This window comes from Alosa sapidissima, chromosome 11, assembly GCF_018492685.1.
Source record: "Alosa sapidissima isolate fAloSap1 chromosome 11, fAloSap1.pri, whole genome shotgun sequence".
Lineage (NCBI taxonomy): Eukaryota > Metazoa > Chordata > Actinopteri > Clupeiformes > Clupeidae > Alosa > Alosa sapidissima.
In genome coordinates this window covers 37,205,935-37,231,761 of record NC_055967.1, presented here as the reverse complement: position 1 = coordinate 37,231,761, position 25,827 = coordinate 37,205,935, and the positions used below count along the sequence as shown (strand labels likewise).

General features: G+C 45.0%; 2 protein-coding genes across 8 annotated transcripts in view; both read right to left on the bottom strand.

Annotated features, from left to right (window-relative positions):
• Positions 1 to 481: 481 nt before the first annotated feature.
• tnnt2d (troponin T2d, cardiac) lies at positions 482 to 6,215 on the bottom strand. Of its 2 annotated transcripts, none has more exons than XM_042110733.1 (11): positions 6,090 to 6,215; positions 5,181 to 5,254; positions 5,025 to 5,045; positions 4,893 to 4,950; positions 4,627 to 4,743; positions 4,331 to 4,408; positions 3,669 to 3,779; positions 3,242 to 3,357; positions 2,904 to 2,994; positions 1,952 to 1,992; positions 482 to 662 (listed from the first exon to the last, which is right to left on the bottom strand). In XM_042110733.1, exons 2-11 carry the CDS (start codon positions 5,216 to 5,218, stop codon positions 617 to 619), a joined length of 717 nt encoding a protein of 238 aa, XP_041966667.1. In that variant the 5' UTR covers positions 5,219 to 5,254; positions 6,090 to 6,215; the 3' UTR covers positions 482 to 616. The 2 variants fall into 2 exon arrangements, with proteins under 2 accessions (XP_041966667.1, XP_041966668.1); XM_042110734.1 differs by lacking the exon at positions 1,952 to 1,992 and adding an exon at positions 1,450 to 1,487.
• Positions 6,216 to 7,265: 1,050 nt separating this feature from the next.
• cald1b (caldesmon 1b) overlaps positions 7,266 to 25,827 on the bottom strand; it is a 36,494-nt gene continuing 17,932 nt past the window's right edge. For 3 of the 6 annotated variants that reach the window (XM_042110726.1, XM_042110727.1, XM_042110728.1), the window contains exons 3-16: positions 20,827 to 20,925; positions 18,569 to 19,004; positions 16,872 to 17,582; positions 16,656 to 16,691; positions 16,457 to 16,536; positions 16,108 to 16,354; positions 15,426 to 15,563; positions 13,564 to 13,607; positions 13,010 to 13,094; positions 12,711 to 12,860; positions 12,452 to 12,547; positions 10,077 to 10,148; positions 9,639 to 9,693; positions 7,266 to 7,990 (exon numbers count right to left, since the gene is read on the bottom strand). In XM_042110726.1, coding sequence (XP_041966660.1) covers positions 9,673 to 9,693; positions 10,077 to 10,148; positions 12,452 to 12,547; positions 12,711 to 12,860; positions 13,010 to 13,094; positions 13,564 to 13,607; positions 15,426 to 15,563; positions 16,108 to 16,354; positions 16,457 to 16,536; positions 16,656 to 16,691; positions 16,872 to 17,582; positions 18,569 to 19,004; positions 20,827 to 20,925 — 2,215 coding nt within the window. In that variant the 3' untranslated portion in view covers positions 7,266 to 7,990; positions 9,639 to 9,672. The remainder of the gene's footprint in view (positions 7,991 to 9,638; positions 9,694 to 10,076; positions 10,149 to 12,451; positions 12,548 to 12,710; positions 12,861 to 13,009; positions 13,095 to 13,563; positions 13,608 to 15,425; positions 15,564 to 16,107; positions 16,355 to 16,456; positions 16,537 to 16,655; positions 16,692 to 16,871; positions 17,583 to 18,568; positions 19,005 to 20,826; positions 20,926 to 25,827) is intronic. The other 3 variants (XM_042110731.1, XM_042110729.1, XM_042110730.1) reach the window with 3 other exon arrangements.

Here is a 25,827-nt window from a genome sequence, read left to right as displayed (position 1 = left end):
GGTGTGAAACACACACATACCTGTTTTTATGCTTTTTGTTTTGTTTTGTTCTGTTTCATAATTTGGATTAATATTTATTTCATCATTATTTTATTTATAAGCTAAGGTTGCTCAGGTGCCTAAAAAGAGATAAAAACACTTGCACTTTCTGTTTGCAGTTTTGTGTGTTTGTGTGTTTTAAAAAAAACATAGCATTTTCAGAAATAGCCGGCCCTCCAATCAGATGACGTTGGCAGAAGTGGCCCCTAGCTCATTTGATTTTGAGACCCCTGCTCTAGACCTCATCTTCCCTGGTTGCTCTTAGCTATCTGTCTGTATCAAATGGCTGCCTAATAACTTGCAAAGAAATGTATCTGACATGTCATCTGTGTGACATGTCAGATACAGGAACATCACGTTGTCTTTGTTTAGCCCAGTCCATTACCTATGTTGTACAATTCTGCACCTTACTCTTCACAAAACATGGAAAACCAGAATAAAAGACCATGAATGGTAATACTTTTAATGCTCTTCAGGTACATGTGAGTCTCTGGGGTAATATGATAAATCAATAAACAGATAAAACACAAACACACAATCTCCTCAGCACTCAGGCCTTCGGTCCACTGCAGTCTCTTTACCTCAGCCGGCCGGCCATCTTGCCCTTGGCACGACCTTTGGCACTGAAGAGTGGGATAAGGAGGCAGGTAAGCATGTTGTGAGGCACAAAGATGAATATGCTTATTTCATTACTGCATCTCATGCCTGGGAGTTGTTGCACATTTGAATTCATAACTTAAAACAAACTCACAATTAGACCAATTACGTTTTTTCTTCCAGTAAATTAAAACGCCAGGATTAAAATACTGTCAGATATACTACCTTTGATTTGGTGCCTTTGTTATGTGCAGGGATCATAATATTTTCCACTGTAACATCTCACAGGTTTAGGGCCTTAACAGTAAGCAGGAGTGACACAGGGGGCTCCACAACAAGACGTATAAGAATGGATACTTTTTTTTTACTGAGAATATTGAAGTTGTTTGGCAATAATGAGCAGCAATTCCCAATTCCTCTTTCCTGTATTGGGTAACATGGGGTGGAATGGAAGTTACTGTCCAAGTCATGCCCAAGCATCACAAACACACCAACGCCACCGATGAGCTGTGCAGAAGTGGTCAACAGGGCTGTTATTATGGCCTCCAATGGCATTCAAGGTGTCCAAGACCTCCACACAGACTATTTGAGACGCAAAATGTCTTGGACACCTTCTGAATATCCATAGGAGAGTGACAATTTCTCACAACGAGCTCATCAGGTTTTGAAAGGACTGTGGAGCTAGTAGGCATGTTCAGTGTTGAGAGGGAACCGTTTGAAATTCACACGGACTCAAAACAGAACATGCGTTGTCTCCGAGCGCACGGAAGCTCCGCCTCCACTGCCCTTTCAGCAGGTGGTCTCAGCACTTACCTTTGGTGGCACTGCACGCGCGTAAGGAGCTGATTGATCTGTGAAGACACACAGAGCTCTGCTGAGCGCGCACACAACACAAGTTCAAACATGGCACACGGAACCTCACCTGAGTCATCCTACCTCCTGAGTCCTGAACATGGCACACGGAACCTCACCTGAGTCATCCTACCTCCTGAGTCCTGACCCACAGCTCACCCTATCACCTGGGACAACGTCCGCAGTCACTTACCATCATCCGTTACCTCTCCCTCGTGCAAACGACCACCTTGACCCATGTCAGACCAGCAAGCAGGCCACGGTTACGGGGATATTAGAGATGCACGATAATATTGGCACTAGATCGGTATCAGGAGATAAAAACTGCAGAAGCTGATTATCGGCAGATGATTTCGGCTAATGTGCCAGGCCAATATGGTTTCAGGGAAGGATCGGTGTTTTTGGAAATCCAATATTGTGCATCCCTAGTGGGAACCAGAGCCCTCCCAACTCTTCTACTTACAACTTGCTCTGTTCATTGATACGGCACTGGAGCACAGCGATCTGGAAGCAAGTCACAGGTTAAGCCCCAGAGCATTTATTGAACATCCCAGTATACGGCCACTTGGCGTTAATTGAACATCCCAGTATACGGCCACTTGGCGTTAATTGAACATCCCAGTATACGGCCACTTGGCGTTAATTGAACATCCCAGTATACGGCCACTTGGCGTTAATTGAACATCCCAGTATACGGCCACTTGGCGTTAATTGAATAAAGGAAAGAAAAGGAAAAGTCATGTACAAACTGGTTTGAATATAGAAATGATTATTAATTATTATTATTATATAGAAATGATTATTAATTATTATTATTATATAGAAATGATTATTAATTATTATTATTATATAGAAATTATTCTTGGTCCTGAATTCACTATTTTCTGGACTCCCAGTCTGGTAGGATAGTTCATGGTTACCCCCAAATCCAATCCAGTATCCAAATGTTCAACTGTGTGAAAGCCAGTACCCAAGTGTGCATGTGACCCTAACCCAGTACCCAAGTGTGCATGTGACCCTAACCCAGTACCCAAGTGTGTATGTGACCCTAACCCAGCACCCAAGTGTGCATGGGACCCTAACCCAGTACCCCCTAACCCAGTACCCAAGTGTGCAGGTGACCCTAACCCAGCACCCAAGTGTGCATGGGACCCTAACCCAGTACCCAAGTGTGTATGTGACCCTAACCCAGCACCCAAGTGTGCATGGGACCCTAACCCAGCACCCAAGTGTGCATGGGACCCTAACCCAGTACCCAAGTGTGCATGGGACCCTAACCCAGTACCCCCTAACCCAGTACCCAAGTGTGCAGGTGACCCTAACCCAGCACCCAAGTGTGCATGGGACCCTAACCCAGTACCCAAGTGTGCATGTGACCCTAACCCTAACCTTAATGTGTGAAAGCAATCTCTCACCTCATATTTCTGTCTTTTGAATTTCTCCGTGAGGTCAAACTTCTCTCCCTCCAATTCCATCAACCATTGCCACAGCTCAGTAGCCTTCTCCCTGTGGGAAACACAATAGGAGACCTGTTGGAAATGCTCATTATCTGCCCCCTTGTGGCTGGGAGTGGAAGACCACGGTCCTGGTGTGTGCAGACAGCACAGTAACAGTGTATTGATTTCACAGCTGGAAGGAGCAGTCAGGTTGCTCTGAGATCAGAATTTAAGCATTTGCCCTGATGACGAGGGCTATTTTCAGCATTACTTTATGACCATTAAGTTTAACAAGTAAGGAAAGTGGAAATGCGCACTTCAGTTTGTCATCGCTCAGATGGTCAATATTGAGATTCTTTCGTCGGTCAGCCAGGATCTTCTTTTTCTTCTCCCTCTCTGTCTGCTTCTTGGCCCCTTTCTTCCCCTCGGACTGCTGTTAGTGGACCAACAGAGCTTCAGGTTCACACAGGTCAAGCACACAGCAAATGCATTATACTGGACTTGGGTCTTTATTCTGAAATATCACATCTTTATCCTGTTATATTTTTCATCTTCTGTCAGAATTAAATACATTCATTTTCAAAGCACCTACAATCCAAATCCAATTACATTCCAAAATGTAATTGCTCATATTTTTTAATGGAAGCACATTGGAAAGTATGTACATGTGTTTTGGGGTATAAGACATTATAGATGCTGCAAATTACTTGAGTGAAATTGTGTGTTTGTGAGCAGCACACCAACCTTGGACTGCAGGCCGGACTGCAGGGTCTTTTGGGAGAGAACTTTCTTCTTCTTCATGTCATCGTCCTGCTTCCTCCTCTGCTCCTCTAGCTCCTTCCTCTCCTTCTCCTCCTGCACCCCACAGCATGAAGGAGAACATAGAACATCAGCATCTGTGTTCTAGCACTCCACAGCATGAAGGAGAACATAGAACATCAGCATCTGTGTTCTAGCACTCCACAGCATGAAGGAGAACATAGAACATCAGCATCTGTGTTCTAGCACATCAGCATCTGTGTTCTAGCACTCCACAGCATGAAGGAGAACATAGAACATCAGCATCTGTGTTCTAGCACCCCACAGCATGAAGGAGAACATCAGCATCTGTGTTCTATCACTATTTGGACTTTTATTTGGCCTTTAGGCCTTTAGGTAAATGGACATTAGTCTGACCAGCCAGACCCACATCTGCCGCTAGGGTGCGTCTAGATTTCTCGGCTACCTACATTAGATTTCCTGATGCAATGTTATTAGGGTATGACTGTAAAACATAATTATTTATAGTATTGCTAGTTTGTATTATTGTATGCAGATTTGAAAAAAGATTTGGTAAAAAGACTGAGGTGAACATGGGGTGCATGGTGCATGGTGGCCAGGAGAGGGCAGCAGAGCAGGGTGCGTACAGCTAGTCTGGCCTGCCTCTCCTTCTCTCTCTCCGAACGTATCCTCTGCTGCTCAGCTCTCTCAGCACGGCGCTTCTCCTGCACAGGCAGCCAACAGCCACACACACACACACACACACACACACACACACACACACACACACACCAACAGGGAGGGAGGGAGGGAGAGAGGGAGGGAGAGAAAGAAAGAGTGAGTGTTTGTCTGGTTACTGGTATAAAATAATATAATGTCTAGCAATACCTGCCACAGACACATGTTGGGTCTGGTCCTGCAGGAAGGGGTGGGGCCTACTCACAATCCTGTTGACCAGGGAGAGGAGGTCCTCCTCATCCTTCTTCCTCTGGACGAAGTGAGCCTCGATGAGCGACTGCAGCTCGGACAGATCCTTCTCCTGCCGCTTCCGGTGGATATCCTGAAGAGGCCCAGCAGAAGATGTTAGTATGGCAAACTCTTTGTGTGTGTGTGTGTGTGTGTGTGTATGTAACTCACATCAAAGTCCACTTTATCACCCTCTGTGTGTGTGTGTGTGTGTGTGTGTGTGTGTGTGTGTGTGTAACTCACATCAAAGTCCACTTTATCACCCTCTGGAATCTTTGGAGCTGTCATGTTGGGCATAAACCTGCGGAGTTCACATTTGAGGACATTTAGAGAAGCTGTCCTCTCATGGGAGGTAGAGTAATAAAAAATACTTACTTTGGTTTGGCTACTTCCTCCCTTGAGAGAGAGAGAGAGAGAGAGAGAGAGAGAGAGGGAGGGAGGGAGGGGAGGAGGAATGTCAGTCAATGGAATAATGCAATACCTTTCAACATTTTTGTATTTATAGTACAGTACTGACTGATGTGAACTTACGGCACATCCCCCTCCACTACCTCCTCTGTGTCCCCCATGTCTGTGAGCTGAACCTTGCAGAACCTAGCAGAACCCTGAAACCAACGGAGGATGTTAAGAACCGATGATAGATAGATAGATAGATAGATAGATAGATAGACAAAAGACACAACACAAAAGCACAAAAGACAAAAAAAGACAAAAAAAACACAAAAGACACAGAAGCTACTTAAGATGCTTGTGTATGTATGGGACCATTTCACTGAAGTAAGTTCCCGTAACAAAAACTATTCTTTGAATGTAATGGGCTAGTTACATGCCATTTCTGAGAAACGGGGAACCCCATTAATGCTTTAACAAATAGCTCCCATCACAGAGCGGTCTCAGTTATTCGGATCACGCATAGTGCCTTTGTAGTGGAGAATGACTCACAAGTTGGGTCACATATTTAGCATACTCCTCGCAGTCCTCTGCTGGGTATAAGTGACACGCTAACACATGAAATTACTTTTATAAGTTCCGGCAGTTATTATTATTAATTCTGCTCAAGGTCATGCTGGTGTATTTAATACCTTATTGCCTTGTATACCTTATTTGTGCTTATCTCCCATACATACTACTTCTACAAATCTGTACAATAATACAAATGTTCAACACAATATTGCCTGGAACACTCCATCCCTATTTTATCATCATTTGCATCATCATTTTATCTTTGCATCTCAAAAAGACAGATTTTGCTGCACTATATACATCATAGTCAAACAAATAGTTTTTTATTCAAAGTCTCAGTCTCCCTGTGTTTTACCTCAAACTAGGTTTTAACATCATTCATGTATCAATACCTCTACATAGGTAGAATATAAAGTCAATGACATAAATAAATAAATAAATAAATAACAGTTACTAACACAGAGAAATACCTCTTACCCAAATCCCCGGAGCCAAGAGAATGCCTTATTGTTTGCAGAGCAGCAGCCTAATAGACAAGTTAAGGCTTCAAGGCTAACATACTATTGTCTGTCTAACCACATGACCAAAGTGCCCACTGATTGGTGTTTGCTGGATCCCCTGTCTATTGTTAGCTAATGGGAAACCCTAAATATATGTGTCAATGAAGTTCTAAAACCGAACATTGTGCAGTTCCCATCAGAGGTAACCTTGTTTCACCTGCTATAGAAGATCTGTTGATATATGTGTACCACTGACTCAAGGCTATAAGGGGTTTACCCCAAAAGAATCACTGTACTGAATAAAAACAAAAAACATTTCTTTCAAATATGCATTTATTGTCTTGCTCAACTGAGGGTAAAATTCAACAACAATTTGCAAAAGTTAATATCAAGTCATTTTTATGAGCTAAGCAAAAGCCAAAACAAACAATCTGATAAACTGCCCATTTAGTGTCCTACAGGTTTAATGAAAATGTTACACAAAATGGAATGTCTGTACAGTTTGAACTTTTTCAGATTGTATGTGAGAAACAAAGACCAACATGACATTCCATCATCACACAACACATTTGATGTCCATCCCTGTCTCAGCTTATTAAATCAAAGGGTTGGAACCATAAACTTTAAGGCCATGGGCCATTTTTAGCAGTAAGATGAGACTAAGATGAGCCGTGGTTGTCTGTTAGTCCTCATGGCCGGTAATAAAACAGTCCCCTTATTCAAAATGCCTTTCCCTGATAGGGAAAGCATTCAGGTTCAGGCTTCCTTGCTTTATTGTTGACGCACAAGTCTGTTGGGACCTCAGTGGGTCTAGGCTGGGGTGAGTGACATTGCATACGTGTGTGTGTGTGTGTGTTGGAGGGGGCCCATCTTGCTGAGGTCTGAGCTGGGGTGAGTGACATTGCATATATCTTCATCCTGACATGATGCTGTTGTGACCGGGTTACATGATACCAACAGCTGTCCATCTGGCCGAGACCTCTACCTGATTGACACCACACTGGCTCAGATGTTTTTCACTGCGTCACAGCTTACACATCAATGATATTGAAAGACACATGTTAACAGCATAGTTAGTGCTAGTATAGGTAGTTAGTTAGTACCATGACGGGCATGTTGGCTGGCCACAGATACCACACAGACTGATATTAAACTCTAATCAGGTTGTCTGTTTCTGCCAAAGTGTTCTTCCTAGTTGCATATAACTGTGGTAAGCTTGTCGTACATATATCTGTGAGTGAGATACATTTATAAGCACTGTGAACGCAATGGGCTTGTTGTACTGCAACAGTCTTTATTGATGCAGTGGCAGCCAGCACTTATTCTGCATGCAGTGGCATAATGAAACTAGCGCTAAGCATGCTATGAGAGCTCAACACTGAGAAACTACAAAGTCACTTATTTTCAAAGCGTCAAGTTAATTATCCAGTGCCAATTACAATGTGGTGTCGAGCTGTCATTCTGTAGGAGTTATTGATTGGTTGTATGAAATGAAGCATTGAGCTGTGGCAGATCATCGCAAGACAGATAAGACATTCAGTGAGCAGCTCTGCCAGCGGTTTAGAGGCCCATGATCATCTGCACCAGACAGTTAAGAGCCAATAAATGGAATCAGAGACTGATATGCATCAGAAGCAAAATGGTTGAAAAATAAACCAGACATCTTCAATAGGTAACATACTGTTCGCTGGCACTATATTGTGTTATGTGGCTGTAAATCCAAATATCCTAAATTTTCCTCTCGTTTGGTTGTAATCAGTTTTCCATGAATTGTGGATAGTAAAGTCCTGTTAGTGCTTCTCATCTGCTGTCTGCTGTCTGGCGACTGTAGTGATGATATTTCTGTTGATTGTCTGCCCTTGAAGTCTGTCTTGTGTTCTTTACAAAGAACAGAGAGGAGAGAGGGAGAGAATTTAATGGTATTGTTATTTTAGATCACAGATATTAAAAAGTATGTGTCAGTGTGTGACAAGCTTAGAGAGAGAGAGAGAGAGAGAGAGAGAGAGACAGATACGCAGAAAAAAACACATAAAGGTGTAACGATCACAGAGTGTGTGTGTGTGTGTGTGTGTATATGTGTGTGTGTGTGTATATATATGTGTGTGTGTGTGTGTATATATATGTGTGTGTGTGTGTGTGTGTGTGTGTGTGTGTGTGTGTGTGTGTGTGTGTGTGTGTGTGTGTGTGTGTATATATGTGTGTGTGTGTGTGTGAGAGAGGTATGTGGGTAAGACTAGTATGACGGTATACATAGTCTGGGGTCCTACATAGTGACACTGCACTGCGTGGCCTTGCATTGCCAGTTGCGCTCCTCTTCACCCTGAAGGCCCTATTTGTGCTCTGCGTGGGAATGACCAAGGTTGCTGTGGGGGGGGGGCTGGAGTGCACAGTGGAGGGGGTAAGAGGGGGGGGGGGGGGGGGGGGCTGGAGTGCACAGTGGAGGGGGTAAGAGGGGGGGGGTGGAGTGGAGTGCACAGTGGAGGGGGTAAGAGGGGGGGGGGGGGGGGGTAAGGGGGGGGGGGTGTGGAGTGGAGTGCACAGTGGAGGGGGTAAGAGGGGGGGGGGGGCTGGAGTGCACAGTGGAGGGGTAAGGGGGGGGGGGGGTGTGGAGTGGAGTGCACAGTGGAGGGGGTAAGAGGGGGGGGGGGGTGGAGTGGAGTGCACAGTGGAGGGGGTAAGAGGGGGTAAGAGGGGGGGGGGGGGGTGGAGTGCACAGTGGAGGGGCACTATTTAGAGTGGCGAGCAACCTTATCCTTTCCCTCTCCCGTCAGTACAGAGCAAACCTTTGAAAGAGAGGCATGCTAAATGTTAGCTTTAGCGGCTTTCGACCAGTTAGCGACTACTCTGCATATTGATCCTAGTGAGCCTGATGAGAGAGGGGCAGAGAGGGGTGTCGCAAGCTACCCTGGGTACACGGGGCAGGTAGGAGGGGGCCCTGAGCGCTAATCCCCCGAGACACCCGCAGGTAATGTGACAAGCAGACAGCTGCGGCCCTGGCGCCATGCGTGCCAGTATGCTGTCACCGCAGTACTGCTCTGCCCAGGTGGCACCGGAGGGGAGGGGGGGGGTGAATTTGCGCACTGCGGAGATATGTGCACCCTGCCAAGAGCCCTGCAAGGTTCTCTCTACAGGGAAACAAGGTCAGGGCTTATAAATACAGAGCCCCGAGGCATCCCAGAGAGTGCGCGCCCAGAGAAATGTACTGCACTGCGGCCGGAGTCCAGGAGTCAGTGGCGGTGAGACAGCGGCCTGCCAAGCGTGCTGTCAATCACAGAGTCCTGGGTCTGCTGAAGAGGAGCCCATGCCAGCTCAATCCCCAGCGTCAGGAATGAGTGGGAATGTGTCACTGTTGCAACATACATGAGAGGAACCACACTGATACTTTGTAGAGGACATCCAAAATTCACCCAGACACACATTAGGATTTTGAGCTTCTATGCACAAGCCAACAGAGAGAGACAGCTAGGAGAGGAGGGGCAGAGGTCCCACAGATCCAAAGAGGAGAGAAACAATCAGGTGGATTTACCTCTGACCACTCAGGACTTATTACCACTCAGGACTTATTTCTTTCCAAAGGCCACCTGAAAACAGCAGGAAGACATTGAGAACTGAGGGAACAAAACAGTATTCCCTTTCAAAGGTCAAGGTGCATCATGAGACACCTTCCTCCTTTTCCTTGGTATCAATAACAGATGTGCTATCATCCATATGGGTTAACTGATCACCCATATGGGTTAACTGATCACCCATATGGGTTAACTGATCATTTATGGGTTAACTGATTATTTCATAGACATGTTCTTTGTTTTATGTTAACAGCAAGTCATGAAAAATTCAAAAGGGGTTTGAGTCAGCAATTGAATTGAATTGAATTGGCCCTGCATTGTGTAATTTGCCCACTACAATGGGAATGTGCTAGTGTGTGTGTGTGTGTGTGTGTGTGTGTGTGTGTGTGATCTCTTACTCGGCCTGGGGTGGAGCTCTTGTTTTCCCACAGACTACGTGGTTTGGTGACGTCAGCTCGTTTGGGATCCTGCTGAGTGAACAGAATTCCCACCGTGAATTTTCACTGCTGGCTCACAGACAAAGTATCCAGCACCTCTCTCCTCCCCTCTCCTCTCCTCTCCTCTCCTCTACCACTACAATCCTCTCCTCTCCTCTACAATCTCCTCCTCTCCTCTCCACCCCTCTCCTCTCCTCTACAATCTCCTCCCCTCTCCTCTCCTCTCCTCTCCTCTACCACTACAATCCTCTCCTCTCCTCTCCTCTACCACTACAATCCTCTCCTCTCCTCTCCTCTACCCCTTAACCACTCTCCTCCCCTCTCCTCTCCTCTCCTCTCCTCTACCACTACAATCCTCCCCTCTCCTCTCCTCTCCTCTCCTCTCCTCTACCACTACAATCCTCTCCTCTCCTCTCCTCTACCCCTTAACCACTCTCCTCCCCTCTCCTCTCCTCTCCTTTCCTCTACCACTACAATCCTCTCCTCTCCTCTACCCCTTAACCACTCTCCTCTCCTCTACAATCTCCTCCTCTCCTCTCCACCCCTCTCCTCTCCTCTACAATCTCCTCCTCTCCTCTCCTCTCCTCTACAATCTCCTCCTCTCCTCTCCTCTCCACCCCTCTCCTCTCCTCTACAATCTCCTCCTCTCCTCTCCTCTCCTCTCCTCTACAATCTCCTCCTCTCCTCTCCTCTCCACCCCTCTCCTCTCCTCTACAATCTCCTCCTCTCCTCTCCACCCCTCTCCTCTCCTCTACAATCTCCTCCTCTCCTCTCCTCTCCTCTCCTCTCCTCTCCTCTTCACACCTCTCCTCTCCTCTACCCCTTAACCACTCTCCTCTCCTCTCCTCTACAATCTCCTCCTCTCCTCTCCACCCCTCTCCTCTACAATCTCCTCCTCTCCTCTCCTCTCCACCCCTCTCCTCTCCTCTCCTCTCCACCCCTCTCCTCTCCTCTACAATCTCCTCCTCTCCTCTCCTCTCCACCCCTTTCCTCTCCAATCTCCTCCTCTACTCTCCTCTCCCCTCCTCTCCTCTACAATCTCCTCCTCTCCTCTCCTCTTCACTCCTCTCCTCTCCAATCTCCTCCTCTACTCTCCTCTCCACCCCTCTCCTCTCCTCTACAATCCTCTCCTCTCCTCTCCACCCCTCTCAGGAATGCCACTGGTCCATGAGGCCCTGGCTCTCTGGTCAGGCCTTAATCACTGTTCCTACACTACAGTCGTACCTGTTTATGTGCATGCAGAGGAAAGCAGACAGGTCCAGCAGAGAAGACAACTGACAAAAGGAGATATACAGGAGATATATAATGGTAATAGAACAGTTTCAACACTGTTCAAATACAAGTTGGATTTAGAGCACAGATACAAATAGAATAGAATAGAATAGAATAGAATAGACAGAGACAGTGCTGTGCAAAGCATACTTTTGAGAATATATAGATGACAGATTGTACACATGCAGATGGCACATCTGCCCATATAGATGTTTAGATTAAAGTGAATGCCAGAGTGGAGAAGAAGAGGTAATGCCTGTATTCTACTCGTATCCCCATGTCTTTCCTCTGATATCAGCTCAAAGAACTTTGTGTTCTTTCAACCACAAGAGGGACGTCTCAAATAGTTAATGACCTGGCAACAATAAAGGATTATTCTTAAATAGTGGTTTTGAGGCCACACTTGTGAAGTTATAAGAATTACCGGTAGTCCATATAACAAAGATTTCCTTAATTTAATATCTTTTCTTTTTTAAAAAAAAAAAAAAAAGAAAAGACATATAACTAACAAAATCCATCTTGAAAATGTGCCTGCTTCCCATTCATGGGTCTGATTAGTTGTATATTGTATACATGTCTGACCGTGATCAGAGAGTCTTGTGATGAAAGCTTAAAATAAATATGGAGATGTGATGAAATATAGCGAGAGAGAGAGAGAGAGAGAGAGAGAGAGAGAGAGAGAGAGAGAGAGAGAGAGTTGGAAGACCGCCACTTGGCTCTTGGTAAATAAGCGCTTTGACACTACTGACCTTCCAGTGATCCCAAGAACTTCCCATTCCCATAAGGTGTAAACCTGTCCTTTTGTCCTTTTATAATAATGCTAAACATTTGCTTTGACCTTATTATTACCTGCTGTTTTCTGCAAAATGTCATCAATATTCATCAGATATCATCTTTAGAGATATTTACATTCCTGGCCACTAGGTGGCAATAGATATCTACAGATAGAGTGTGACTCAGTCAGTGAACTGCTTGGTTGATTTGTGTTCATGTGGGTGGGATGTGCTGGGTGCTATACACTGGGATGTGCCACATGACGCTGTGGGATGTGCCGCATGGCTTACAGCAGGTTTTGCTGGCGCTGCCTTCTCAGGCTCTGGGGCTTTGGTCTTCCAGCTGTTGAGCTGACCCGTCACACCTGTCTTCATCCCAGATGTTTCCTGCACAAAGACCACAAGAATTCCGCTCCAATTAGTTGTGTCCAAATGTACAGCACGTACCTTCTCTCCTCCCCCCTCTTTTTTTTTTACCCCTTTCTCCAATTCTATTCAGCACCTCCAAAATGCCCCCCACTCTTTCCCCTCCCCGCTGCACTCTGGTCACCTTGCTCACTGCGTTCTGCTGGACTGGCAGGGGGCTTGTTGGGGAGCTCTGCGCATTGCTCTTCTCCCACATGCTCTTGATATTCCGCACGCCTGCCTCTCCTGGAGCGTCCACCAGGGGGGACTTTGGAGACCGTGGCTCTTTGCTGCCCTGCAGAGACATCGTTAGAGGGAGACCAGCAGAGCAGTTGAATCCAGAGAGAAGGGCTCGAATACAGTAATATGGAGGATAGCTGTCCGGCCACTGGCCAGAGGGGACAGAGCTCTCACCACTGGTCAGTTGTGGAACTTGCGACTGACCTGAGCTGCGGACGTGAACTGCTCCATTCTGTTGCCTATCTTGGTCACAATGGGTGAGACATTATGAGTCGGCCTCACAGAACTGCTGTGAGACAGAAAAAACAGATATTTTCAGGTGACTAACATTGAGTGTTTTACAGGCCAGAGAAAAACTTCATATACTTTGAAAAACAATTTAAATATTAAATTAATTAATTTTAAAAAAAAATATATATACACACAATTATCATTATCTCTCTTAAAGGAGAATTCCGGTGTGATTTTGACCTAAAGTGTGTTGAAACATGATACCGAGTGTTAACGTATGTATGCAAAAATGATCTATCTATCTGGCGCCGATCGAAAAACTGTTTGTAGCATCGGCTAACTAGTGCCAGATTTCTGAGTGCAGGGGACAAGCCGAGATGAGCTATGAGACATACGTTCACACTCGGTATCATGTTTCAACACACTTTAGGTCAAAATCACACCGGAATTCTCTTTTAAACACTGGGCATCACATTCATTATATGAACTCCATACATGCAAAACATCTGATAAAAATCAGAAGTTACCTCTTCTGTGCAGACTTGTTCAAAAATTCAGCTTTCACCCCAATCTAGCAACGCAAAGGAACAGAGGCACACGTCACGTTATGCACTACTGTGGTACCGTTACGTACGTTATGTACTACTGTGCTACTGTTACGCACGTTTTGCACTACTGTGCTACTGTTACGCACGTTACGTATGTTACACACTACTGTGGTACTGTTACGCACATTACACACATTATGCACTACTGTGGTACTGTTACGCACATTACACACATTATGCACTACTGTGGTACCGTTACGTACGTTACGCACTACTGTGCTACTGTTACGCACATTATGTACGTTATGCACTACTGTGCTACTGTTACGCACATTACACACGTTACATACGTTATGCACTACTGTGGTACCGTTACGTACGTTATGCACTACTGTTACGCACATTACACACGTTACATACGTTATGCACTACTGTGGTACCGTTACGTACGTTATGCACTACTGTTACGCACATTACACACGTTACATACGTTATGCACTACTGTGGTACTGTTACGCACGTTACGTACGTTATGCACTACTGTGGTACCGTTACGTACGTTATGCACTACTGTGCTACTGTTACGTACGTTATGCACTACTGTGGTACCGTTACGTACGTTATGCACTACTGTGCTACTGTTACGTACGTTATGCACTACTGTGGTACCGTTACGTACGTTATGCACTACTGTGCTACTGTTACGTACGTTATGCACTACTGTGGTACCGTTACGCACGTTATGCACTACTGTGCTACTGTTACGTACGTTATGCACTACTGTGGTACCGTTACGCACGTTATGCACTACTGTGCTACTGTTACGCACGTAGGGATGTAACGGTATGAACATTTAACTTCACGTTATAGTGACCAAAATCGTCACGCTTTTCGGTATTATCACGGTATTTCTAAAAGTGTGTTCAATATATTTAGAAAGCACTGATAGGTCTACACAGGCTGAAATAGTTTCAAAAAGTGTCCCGTTCACTTTTTTCTTGGTCATGTTTAATTGGCTATGTGCTTATAGCTTAACTTACCCTACCATAACTTGGAGTTTGCTATTTCTGTTATTTGGATTCAATGAATGAGACCAAAGTAAGCGTTCAAAATAAAACTTTAGGCTACTGTATTCTCCTGATAACGTAAGTGGAATAGATTTAATGCGGACGCAAACATAAAAAGACGCAGAGTGGCTACATGATACAGTGCACATTTTGTGGTGAAAATGTTATGCCTTTTAAAATCAGGTGTAGCCTAATCCGAATTGTAGTTAAAACCATCAATTAGACAACAGAATCAGTAGGGTACTAGTTTTGTTTCATTGTGCCAAGCCTACTGTATGTCAAAAGCTGGGAAGGATTAAACACACGGTTTCCACACCGCGGTAATCAACCGCGATAATCATGATATTTGAAAAGAAAACGGTAATTGTTATCGTCAACATTTTTATTGCGGTTTACCATTATACCGGTAATCGTTACATCCCTATACGCACGTTACGTACGTTAGGCACTACTGTGCTACTGTTACGCACGTTATGTACGTTATGCACTACTGTGCTACTGTTACGCACATTACACATGTTACTGTACATACGTTATGCACTACTGTGGTACCGTTACGTACGTTATGCACTACTGTGCTACTGTTACGCACATTACGTACGTTATGCACTACTATGCTACTGTTACGTACGTTATGCACTACTATGCTACTGTTACGTACATTATGCACTACTGTGGTACCGTTACGCACGTTACGTACATTATGCACTACTGCGCTACTGCAGATGCTTTCACTCCTTAGTGCTGTGACACTGGTGGCACATGTTCACCAACCTTTGAGGCAGGGCCCTTGGTGCCAACACACTTGAAGGGCATCTTTGCCTCCGCTTCTGGTGCCTCCCCTTTCTGCCGTTTCTCTGCCGCCTCTGCTCTCCTCTTCTCAATCTCCTCCTTCAGCCTCCTCTTCTCCTCCTGGGAGCCACACACATAACACAAGAGTGCCACTAGTTCAGATGACTGATCAACTTGCATGGCACTAAAAGCTTGTCATTTCGGAACAAACAAGTGTTAAGTGCCATCAGAACAAGGAGAGTGTGTACAGTCATTAATTGAGGGGAAAGACATCCTTGCCTAACCGGGCACGTAACTGAAGCGCTCCGTTCACAGAGTGTAAAAATAGTTTTAGAAGACTGGTCTAATTTGTTGGAGCATACACGCCGCTATCACGTCTGGTGTAGCTACTTCCATTGATTATAGTGGAAGATAATTGTTGCAGCAGACGCTACGCTAACGGAATGCTTCAGTTACATGACCGGTGTAGCCTTCCTGTAAGAGCTAATAAGGTTTGGAAATAGAGTAGAACAGCTTGGACAAGATCAACACCAGAAGTCTACGCCCATTAAGATGTCATGACTAAAAAAGCCCCAAATGGAGCATGACCAGATTCTTTTCACAAACTATGAGAGAGAGCCCATCTATCTGCTGGGTTGTGGGCACCCCAGTAGTGGTCACTTGCCTCCTCTTTGGCCTTCTTGTCAGCCAGCTCCTGCTTCCTCTGTCTCTCCTCCTCCTCCTGCATCCTCTTCCTCTCCTCCCTCTTCCTCTTCAGCTCCTCCAGCTCCGCCTCCGCCCCGGTGGCCTTGGCCTTGATCCTCTGGAACTCCTGGCTCTCCTGCTCGCTGCGCTTCTTCTTCAGCTCCAGTAGCTTGCGCTCAGCCTCCAGCTCCTCCTTAGTCGCTGCCTCTTTGGTCCCCACACCACGGCTGAACGTATACAATACACTTATGTACAATATGCCTATGAAGATGTACACACCGTCATGCATGCATGAAATTATATTAGGTTTGTACATTGCTTTGTCTGACCTTGGCATTTTCTCTGGTTTCTTCAGCTTTGTGGGGTCAGGAAGACCTCCATTTTGTTGTTTGAGGTTCTGATTCACACACACACACACACACGGTTGGAGAAAGAAAATGAGAATGAGAGAGTGAGAGAGAGCGAATGCTTTTATATGCCTCACTATCTAAAATAAGGCTCCATAATTTGATAGTGTTGTGCTCTCACCTGCAGGAAGGCTGGCTTTCGCTTTTCCTCGACAGTCTTGGAGGCAGAATGCAAAAAATGTGTTCCAACACAGAGTACAAGCATAGATATGAAATGCTACATAAAGGCTAAGGCATCTTCAGTGTAACATCATCACATTGTCACTACAAGCATTGACAAATAGCATGACAGAATTGACTGATCACACACCAGCAAGCTTAAGTGACTATACAGTACCTCCTCTTTCTTAAGTTGAGATGTCTTTTCCTCCACCTCCCTCTTCCATTTGGGTTTCTCCTCGGCCTCCTTCTTCGGGACCACTGCTTTCTCTTCTACTTTCTTGAGTGGCACTTCTTTCTCCTCCACTTTCTTCGGAGGGAACTGTTTCTCCTCGACCTCTTTCTTAGCTTTCTGCTTCTCTTCAGCCTCTTGTTTCCATTTGGGCACTGGGGCTTCAGTCTTCACACGTTTCTTCTCTTCCTCTTTCTTCCATTTGGGCACTTTGTCCTCCACCTTTTCTGCTTTCTCCTCTGGCTCTTTCTTGACCAGTTGAGGTTTCTTCTCTGGCTCTTTCTTGACCAGTTGAGGTTTCTCCTCTGGCTCTTTCTTGACCAGTTGAGGTTTCTCCTCCAATTTTTCCGACTTTTTCTCGGGCTCCTTTTGGGTTGTTTTGGGTTTTTCCTCAACCTCTGCCTTGGGCTTTTCTTGTACGTCTACGCTCACTGGAGTCGATGGTGTTTCCACTACAATCTCCACAGCAGGCTTGATTTCCTCCTTGTTCACCTCGGCTGGTTCTTCAGGCGTTGCTGTGTCCTCCACCACAGCTTCTACTGCTGGCGCCACAGATTCTTCTTCTGTCTTTGAGGAGTCATCGTGGACTTCTGTTTTGTCTAACGTTGCGCTTCCTACCTCTTTGTCAGCCTTTTCCTCATTTTCCTTTCCTGAAGTCTACAAACAGAGAAATGCATTTCCATTTGTCCCCATCCCCATACAGTACATGCCCTGATGCCCAGACCTTTCCAACGCCACATGAACACTAAACATTTGCTGTTCTCCTTAGAGGAAAGGAAACACAAGTACGCTCATTCTGTAACCATTTGTCATGCTTGTACTGCACAGCTGCAATGCCTGCAAGGTGGCTGAGTGTGCTATTAGCACTAGCATGCTTTTGAGGTGGCTGAGTGTGCTGTTAGCACTAGCATGAGTGTGCTGTTAGCACTAGCATGCTTTTGAGGTGGCTGAGTGTGCTGTTAGCACTAGCATGCTTTGAGGTGGCTGAGTGTTGTTAGCACTAGCATGCTTTTGAGGTGGCTGAGTGTGCTGTTTGCAGTAGCATGCTTTTGAGGTGGCTGAGTGTGCTGTTAGCACTAGCATGCTTTGAGGTGGCTGAGTGTTGTTAGCACTAGCATGCTTTTGAGGTGGCTGAGTGTGCTGTTAGCACTAGCATGAGTGTGCTGTTAGCACTAGCATGCTTTTGAGGTGGCTGAGTGTGCTATTAGCACTAGCATGCTTTTGAGGTGGCTGAGTGTGCTGTTTTGCACTAGCATGCTTTTGAGGTGGCTGAGTGTGCTGTTAGCACTAGCATGAGTGTGCTGTTAGCACTAGCATGCTTTTGAGGTGGCTGAGTGTGCTGTTAGCACTAGCATGAGTGTGCTGTTAGCACTAGCATGAGTGTGCTGTTAGCACTAGCATGCTTTTGAGGTGGCTGAGTGTGCTGTTAGCACTAGCATGCTTTGAGGTGGCTGAGTGTCGTTAGCACTAGCATGCTTTTGAGGTGGCTGAGTGTGCTGTTAGCACTAGCATGAGTGTGCTGTTAGCACTAGCATGCTTTTGAGGTGGCTGAGTGTGCTGTTTTTGCAGTAGCATGCTTTTGAGGTGGCTGAGTGTGCTGTTAGCACTAGCATGCTTTTGAGGTGGCTGAGTTCTCATCTCACCTGCTCTGTCCACTCTGCTCGTGGCTTCTCCTCGCTGGTCTCTGCTCCTCTCTCAGGTTTGCTCTCATTCACTTCTGGAGCTGTTACTGTGTCCTCTGCCGCCTTCGTTTCTTCCATGGTTGTTTTCTCCTCTTCTGTCTTCTCCTCCGTCTCCCTGCTGGAGCTGGTGTCGTGGCTCGAGGCCTCGTTCTGGGTCGGCTCGGCCTCTGTGCTCTGCTGGCCGGACGACCTCCGCTCGCCGCCGGTGGCAGTGGTGATGCTGTCAGCAGTGGCGGCGTCCAGCGACTTCTGCCTCTCCATGGCGTCCCTCATGCGCCGCAGACGCCGCTCCTCGCGCTTGGCGATGCGCTCCAGAAGTGCCTGGTCGTCCTCGCTGCCCCCGGGCGGGATGGACATGATGGAGGAGGACAGGATGTCGGTCCCTTTGTCAGGCATGCTGCAGTGCACAGGGGGAGCAGAGCACCAGTATGGACAGAGGATCAGTGTGGACAGAGCACCAGTATGGACAGAGGATCAGTGTGGACAGAGGATCAGATAAGCAGCCGTGGACAGAGGATCAGAAGATCAGTGTGGACAGAGGATCAGTGTGGACAGAGGATCAGATAAGCAGCCGTGGACAGAGGATCAGAGGATCAGTGTGGACAGAAGCTCAGATGAGCAGCCGTGGCCTACTAGTTAGGGCTTTGGACTTGTAACCGGAGGGTTGCCGGTTCGAACCACGACCAGTAGGAACGGCTGAAGTGCCCTTGAGCAAGGCACCTAACCCCTCACTGCTCCCCGAGCACCGCTGTAGCAGGCAGCTCACTGCGTCAGGATTAGTGTGTGCTTCACCTCACTGTGTGTTCACTGTGTGCTATGTGTGTTTCACTAATTCACTGATTGGGATAAATGCAGAGACCAAATTTCCCTCACGGGATCAAAAGAGTATATATACTTTCTTATATATACTATACTTTATTCAGAGGATCAGTGTGGACAGAGGATCAGAGGATCAGTCAGTTTGGATGTGAAACATATTCGGTTCACCCATATTATGTCAGCCTTTTCAATTTATGATCAGGATGTGAATTATAGAACTGCAATTTAAAATTGAAATGTGATGTGAACAGCAATGTATGATAGAATGTGCATTTTCAATATCAAATGTTCAAACTGCATTTGCCTGTTAGCATTATGGATCACCTGTTGTTCCATTTATTAGGGCCCGAGCACTGAAAGGCGCAAGGCCCTATTGTTTTTGTAAGGATTATTATTATGACCGCCGCGCAGCGGCATCAAGCCGTTTTTGAAAAGTAAATGTTCCAATCAATGATCTAGGCAGCACATTTTCTTCTCTCTCCTTCATTTTACAGTCTAATGGTTACTGACTACAACGGCTCGGGGTCAGAGGTCATACAGAATCGATTAATCTGCATTACTTTTTTTAATCAGTTATTTTTTCTTAAATTAATTAACCGAAATTAATCAGTTATTTTGACAGCCCTAGTTTTAATATCTCACTACATAAACAGGAAATGTGTCATAAAGTCACAGTGCATTGAATGAATGGTCTGAAACTTCTCAGGTTAATAGATATTATGATTATGATGATATCCAGACACCCAACGGGCCTGCCTGGCATAGCGCCACCACCTGGCCAAGCAGGAAAATGTGCCAGAAAATAACATTCAAAAAACAAATAGCACACGCATCAAATATGCACATTTCACAAACGCACCACGTCGGGGCTTTGTTGGATTCCGACATGTCACGGGTTGCGGCCCGCAGGTGCTCGGGCCCGCCATTGCTGCTTGCGGCTATATTTTACATTGTCCCCCGAGCAACTTGGGATTAAGTGCATTGCTCAAGGGCACAATGGTTGAAGCCAGGAACCTACAACTTTTCAGTCTACTGCATGCTAGCCCAACTCCGACCTTAGCCACTATGCTACCACTCCGACCTTAGCCACTATGCTACCCCCCCCCCCCCCACACACACACACTCTCTCTCTCTCTCTCTCTCTCACTCACACACTCACACACTCACAACTGCATGCTAGCCCAACTCCTTAGTGGTCCACTGCACATGTGTTGCAGATGACCAGGGCCTTGTCTAGAGCTAGTCTGATGCAGAAGACCAGGGCCTTGTCTAGAGTTAGTCTGATGCAGATGACCAGGGCCTTGTCTAGAGCTAGTCTGATGCAGATGACCAGGGCCTTGTCTAGAGCTAGTCTGATGCAGCCTAACACTGATCTGTGTGTAGTGTATCTATGCATCTACCTGCTGGACTCCTCGTTGTCTCTGTTGCGTAGTCTCTCCATACGGGCCTGTCTCCTTTGCTCTCGTGCTGCCTCATCCTCCTCATTGGCCTGGCCTGACCTACAGCCCAGCAACACCAGAGACAAGGACAGCGGCCGTCAGCAGACTCAACAGCACTTGGATACCACAAAAGAGTCATTTGAACAGCCAAGTGCAGATTCCAATATTTATATTATATTATACATTTACATTATTTATTTTTATTTCAGTAGACCTACGTTTTGGATTATGGACAGGGTACCAATGACACAGCAGTATAACAACATGTATATTCAGCATTTACAACATCTGATTTGTAGATAGATAGATAGATAGATAGATAGATACTTTATTGATCCCCAGGGGAAATTCAAGAAGTGTACAGTATACTTGTAGTATACAGTATGTCAAGGCATATAACTTGATTTTATAAAATAAAAATAACAATATATTATTACTAGAGAACAGTGTGGCACGTATATTTTACAGGAATCTTGTTACAATGATACCAAGCTTGGAACCCGTAACACATTTTTCACATTTTTCCCTATATCCATTTCAGCACTTTAATGGACACCACGGTCCATTGCCCAGGAAATATCAACAATCAACTGTGAACACATATGCACTACAAAAATGTTTTCATCTATGGTGATGACCCTTTTACAAGAGAAACATGTCTTACACAGCGGAGGGGAGCGAAGACAATTTCACACCAAACATGGGAGGGTGAAGATCACACTTTGTATCTTAGCATGCTATGAAGATTTATGTTAAAAGTGGGCATTTTGCATATGGAATGCCTGAATTCCTTTTATGGAACTTAATAGGTACACAGTATTTATGTAGCAACAGCAACCTCTACATTAAAGAATTCCAACTGCCATGTCTAATGCAGCAATATGACATGTCTGGTGCTTACTATGTTTAAATATGAGTCAATCAATTCATGCAATGGTTGAGGTGTAGAGAACATACAGTACTGTGCAACATACATCCACAGTGTGTGCTGTATAGATTTGTGCTCATGTAGTCCAATCTAACCAATAGACTCACTGTCTACAGTGTTTATGAAAGGAAAGTCATGCAAAATAGGAACATCTATTCCATGGTATTTAGGTTTTACTTAAGAGAGAGGCCTCTCTGCCTGAGCATGTACACAAAGCACTTAACTAAAACTCAAAAGTACAGATGCACAAATCACATCTTAATGGCTTGCACATCCTAATGGTTTGTAGTCAACATCTCTCTCAGAGATGTTGACTACAACCATATAGTCAACTGAAATTGAGGTGGATCCATGACCCATGAAGCTCTCTCTAAAAAAAAAGGTTTGCATCTAGTGGGCAGTTCATTATAAATTCCACATGTACAGTATCTTAACAGTGCTAAGTGGCTCTGTAGTGGGAGCTGAACTGGAGTGCATCACTTCAATATCTGACAAAAGGACCCTGAACAAACTGATCAACATCTAGGACAATGAGTTTCACCCACTCCACAGCACTATTGTTAAGCAGAAGAGCCTGATCAGCTGGAGACTTCGCTCACTGCCATGCACAACTGACAGACTGAGGAAGTCATTTGTCCCCAGGTCCATTGAACTGTTCAATGCTTCACTTAAGGGGAAGAGGAGAGATAGACTCTGCATAGTCTGTCTGCCTCCTCACCCCCTCCATGTTTGGACACTGTCTGTCCACTAGCCACTTTTTACCACTGTCTTTCTGCCTCACTGTTTGCGTGCTATATTAGCACATTAGCACATATGCACTCCATGCCACAGCCGAACTGTGGCCACACTTATACCTTTTCTTAAAATAGTTATAGATAGATAGATAGATAGATAGATAGATAGATAGATACTTTATTGATCCCCAGGGGAAATTCAAGGTCTCAGCAGCATACAGACAACACAAACACATTCTTTAACAGCAGAAAGAGTAATTAAAGTATATAATATAAAAACACAACTAAGCAGTAAGGACAGTAGAAGATAAATAATATGCTCAATATACTAAAATACAAATTATACTAACACTTAATACAATATATAAAAATATACTAAAATACAAATTACAAAAATACAAATTATACTAACACTTAATCTAAATCAATTCTAAAATCTGTATCCACATAGTGGTGATTAATAAATCAGAGGCGCTTGCAATGACTGAGGCAGGGACTGAGCCTGTGATTCTCTGTGCATAGTAAGGTATGGTAAGGTGCTCTAAGGTGCTCTGTGTGAATGAATGAATGAGTGTCATGGTGGTAGTGCAATGGTGATAGTGGTCATGGTGATAGTGCAAATGAGTAAGTCAACAGTGCAACAATGCAGAAATAAAGTAAAGTAAAGTCTATATATCTATATATTTAACTATTCAAGAAAAAGTAAGTGTGGCCACAGTTCGGCTGTTGCATGGAGGGGGGGGTTATGCATATGTGCTAATATAGCACGCAAACAGTGAGGCATAAAGACAGTGGTACAAGTGGCTAGTGGACAGACAGTACCAAACATGGAGGGGGTGAAGAGGCAGACAGACTATGCAGAGAAGTCTATCTCTCCTCTTCCCTTAAGTGAGGCATTGAACAGTTCAATGGCCCTGGGGACAAATTACTTTCTCAGTCTGTCAGTTGTGCAAGGCAGTGAGCGAAGTCTCCAGCTGATCAGGCTCTTCTGCTTAACAATAGTGCTGTGGAGTGGGTGACACTCATTGTCCAAGATGTTGATCAGTTTGTTCAGGGTCCTTTTGTCAGATAGTGAAGTGATGCACTCCAGTTCAGCTCCCACCACAGAGCCAGCTTTCCTTACCAGCCTGTCAATTCGCTCCACATCCTTCTTCCTTGTGCTTCCTTCCCAGCATACTACTGCATAGAAGAGGACGCTGGCAACAACAGACTGGTAGAACATCCTAAGGAGCTTACTGCACACATTGAAGGACCGCAGCCTCCTCAGGAAGTACAGCCTGCTCTGCCCTTTCTTGTAGAGTGCATCAGTGTTGGCTGACCAGTCCAGTTTATTGTCCAGGTGGAGACCCAGATACTTGTAGGTGCTAACCACCTCCACATTGACCCCATCAATGTGGACTGGTAGCAGAAATATGATAGATAGTTATATATAGTTATATAGGTATATGACCACTATCACCATTGCACTATCACTGTGACACTCACTCACACAGAGCACCTTACCTTACTTTACTATGCACAGAGAATCACAGGCTCAGTCCCTTGCCTCAGTCATTGCAAGCGCCTCTTGATTAATTAATCACCACTATGTGGATACTATTTTTAGAATTTATTTAGATTAAGTGTTAGTTAGTATAATTTGTTTTTTAGTATTAGTATATTCTTTATCTTCTACTGTCCTTATTGCTTAGTTGTGTTTTTATATTATATACTTTTAATTACTTTTTCTGCTGTTAATGAATGCGTGTTTGTTGTCTGTATGCTACTGAGACTTTGAATTTCTCCTGGGGATCAATGAAGTATCTATCTATCTATCTAAATGCTCTGGGTAGAATGCTGTGTGTGTTTGCATATGTCTCTTTGAGAGCTTGCTGATGCCAGCTCATCCATTATGATGTCCAGCAGAGTGTGGACACTCTTAATAGAGTGTTTATGCAACCTGGGGATAAATAGTGACTGCCTTCTGGGGAGATCTGGGGAATTCTCCCACTATAACATAGACTCTGATCTGAGGTCAGTCTAAGCTGTGCTGAGGCCAACCTTTTTCTTTTAATTTAATTTTATTATTTTATTTTTATTTTGCTATTTTATTTATTTGTGTGTGTGGGGGGGGGGGCATTGCACACTAATGTTTATGTCTACCCTGAATACACAGTTATGACACATTTGTAGTAATGATCTTATTGAGGAATTCTCTCTTAGTCCTCGTTTCCCCGTGCTCTTCCTCAGGGACAAGGTCAGGCAGGAGGGGAGATATTGAAGGGGAAATCAATATCTGAAACGGGCCTCTATAAACTGTCTGCAAAGCCCCCTCTTTCTCTCACAAACACATACTCACACACACACACACACACACACACACACACACGTGCACACACAAATATGTAGAGAGCTAGACATGCAGAGAATTAAAGAGATGACAATCATTACAGGAATTAAAAGCATTTTCCCATACACAGACATTACAATACTGTACATAACATTAATATACATTATATTATTACAGCATCTAACACTTCAGACTCTCACCAAACACGCCAATGCGTTTACTATCCTCAAGTGTTTCCGTAGCATTCACAGAACCCCTGGCTGCTGAGGAACAAACAGACACACTCCCAAACACTCCCAAACATTGACCGCTCCGCTCCCCACCTCAGCCCGTGCGGCTGCCGAGTCACTGGCCTTATAAGGCCGCCTGCGCTGGGGGAGTTGTCTAATGCCGGCCAGAGAAACGTGCTGCTCGCCCTGTCCATAAACAAACACCCTTCAAGACCGCAGCCGGCCAAACACGCAGCACACAGAATCAGCATCTCAATGTGCTTTTTATAACACCAAAAATGGCTCATTGACTGAGAGCCAGTGTGTGTCTTTGCAGCTCTTTGGGTTATAAGAGAGAAGAAACTATCCGAGACATGTAACATTACACATCACCAAATGCCCTCAATCATTAGATTATCATGGTGCAGAGTCTATTGCTTGCCTGCCAGAGATAATTAAATGATTACATATATATGGCCACACATACAGGCGCATCTGCTTCTGATTGAGTTGGAACTGATTGTACTAAACTAAAGCTAAAACTAAAGCTCAGGGATTGACATTTACATGAGGCAGTGTGACTTACGTGACATAAGTGTTAAATTATCCTCATGACTAGGTTTCATACCTCAGAATTAGAAACAGCATAGCATTTTTATGGCCCACTGTTTAAATCAGTCATACATGGTACAGCCTGCATGAATACCAAAGGCCAACCATATTGAATGTCATCTTTTTTTGGGAGGATAAAGACACTGTAGA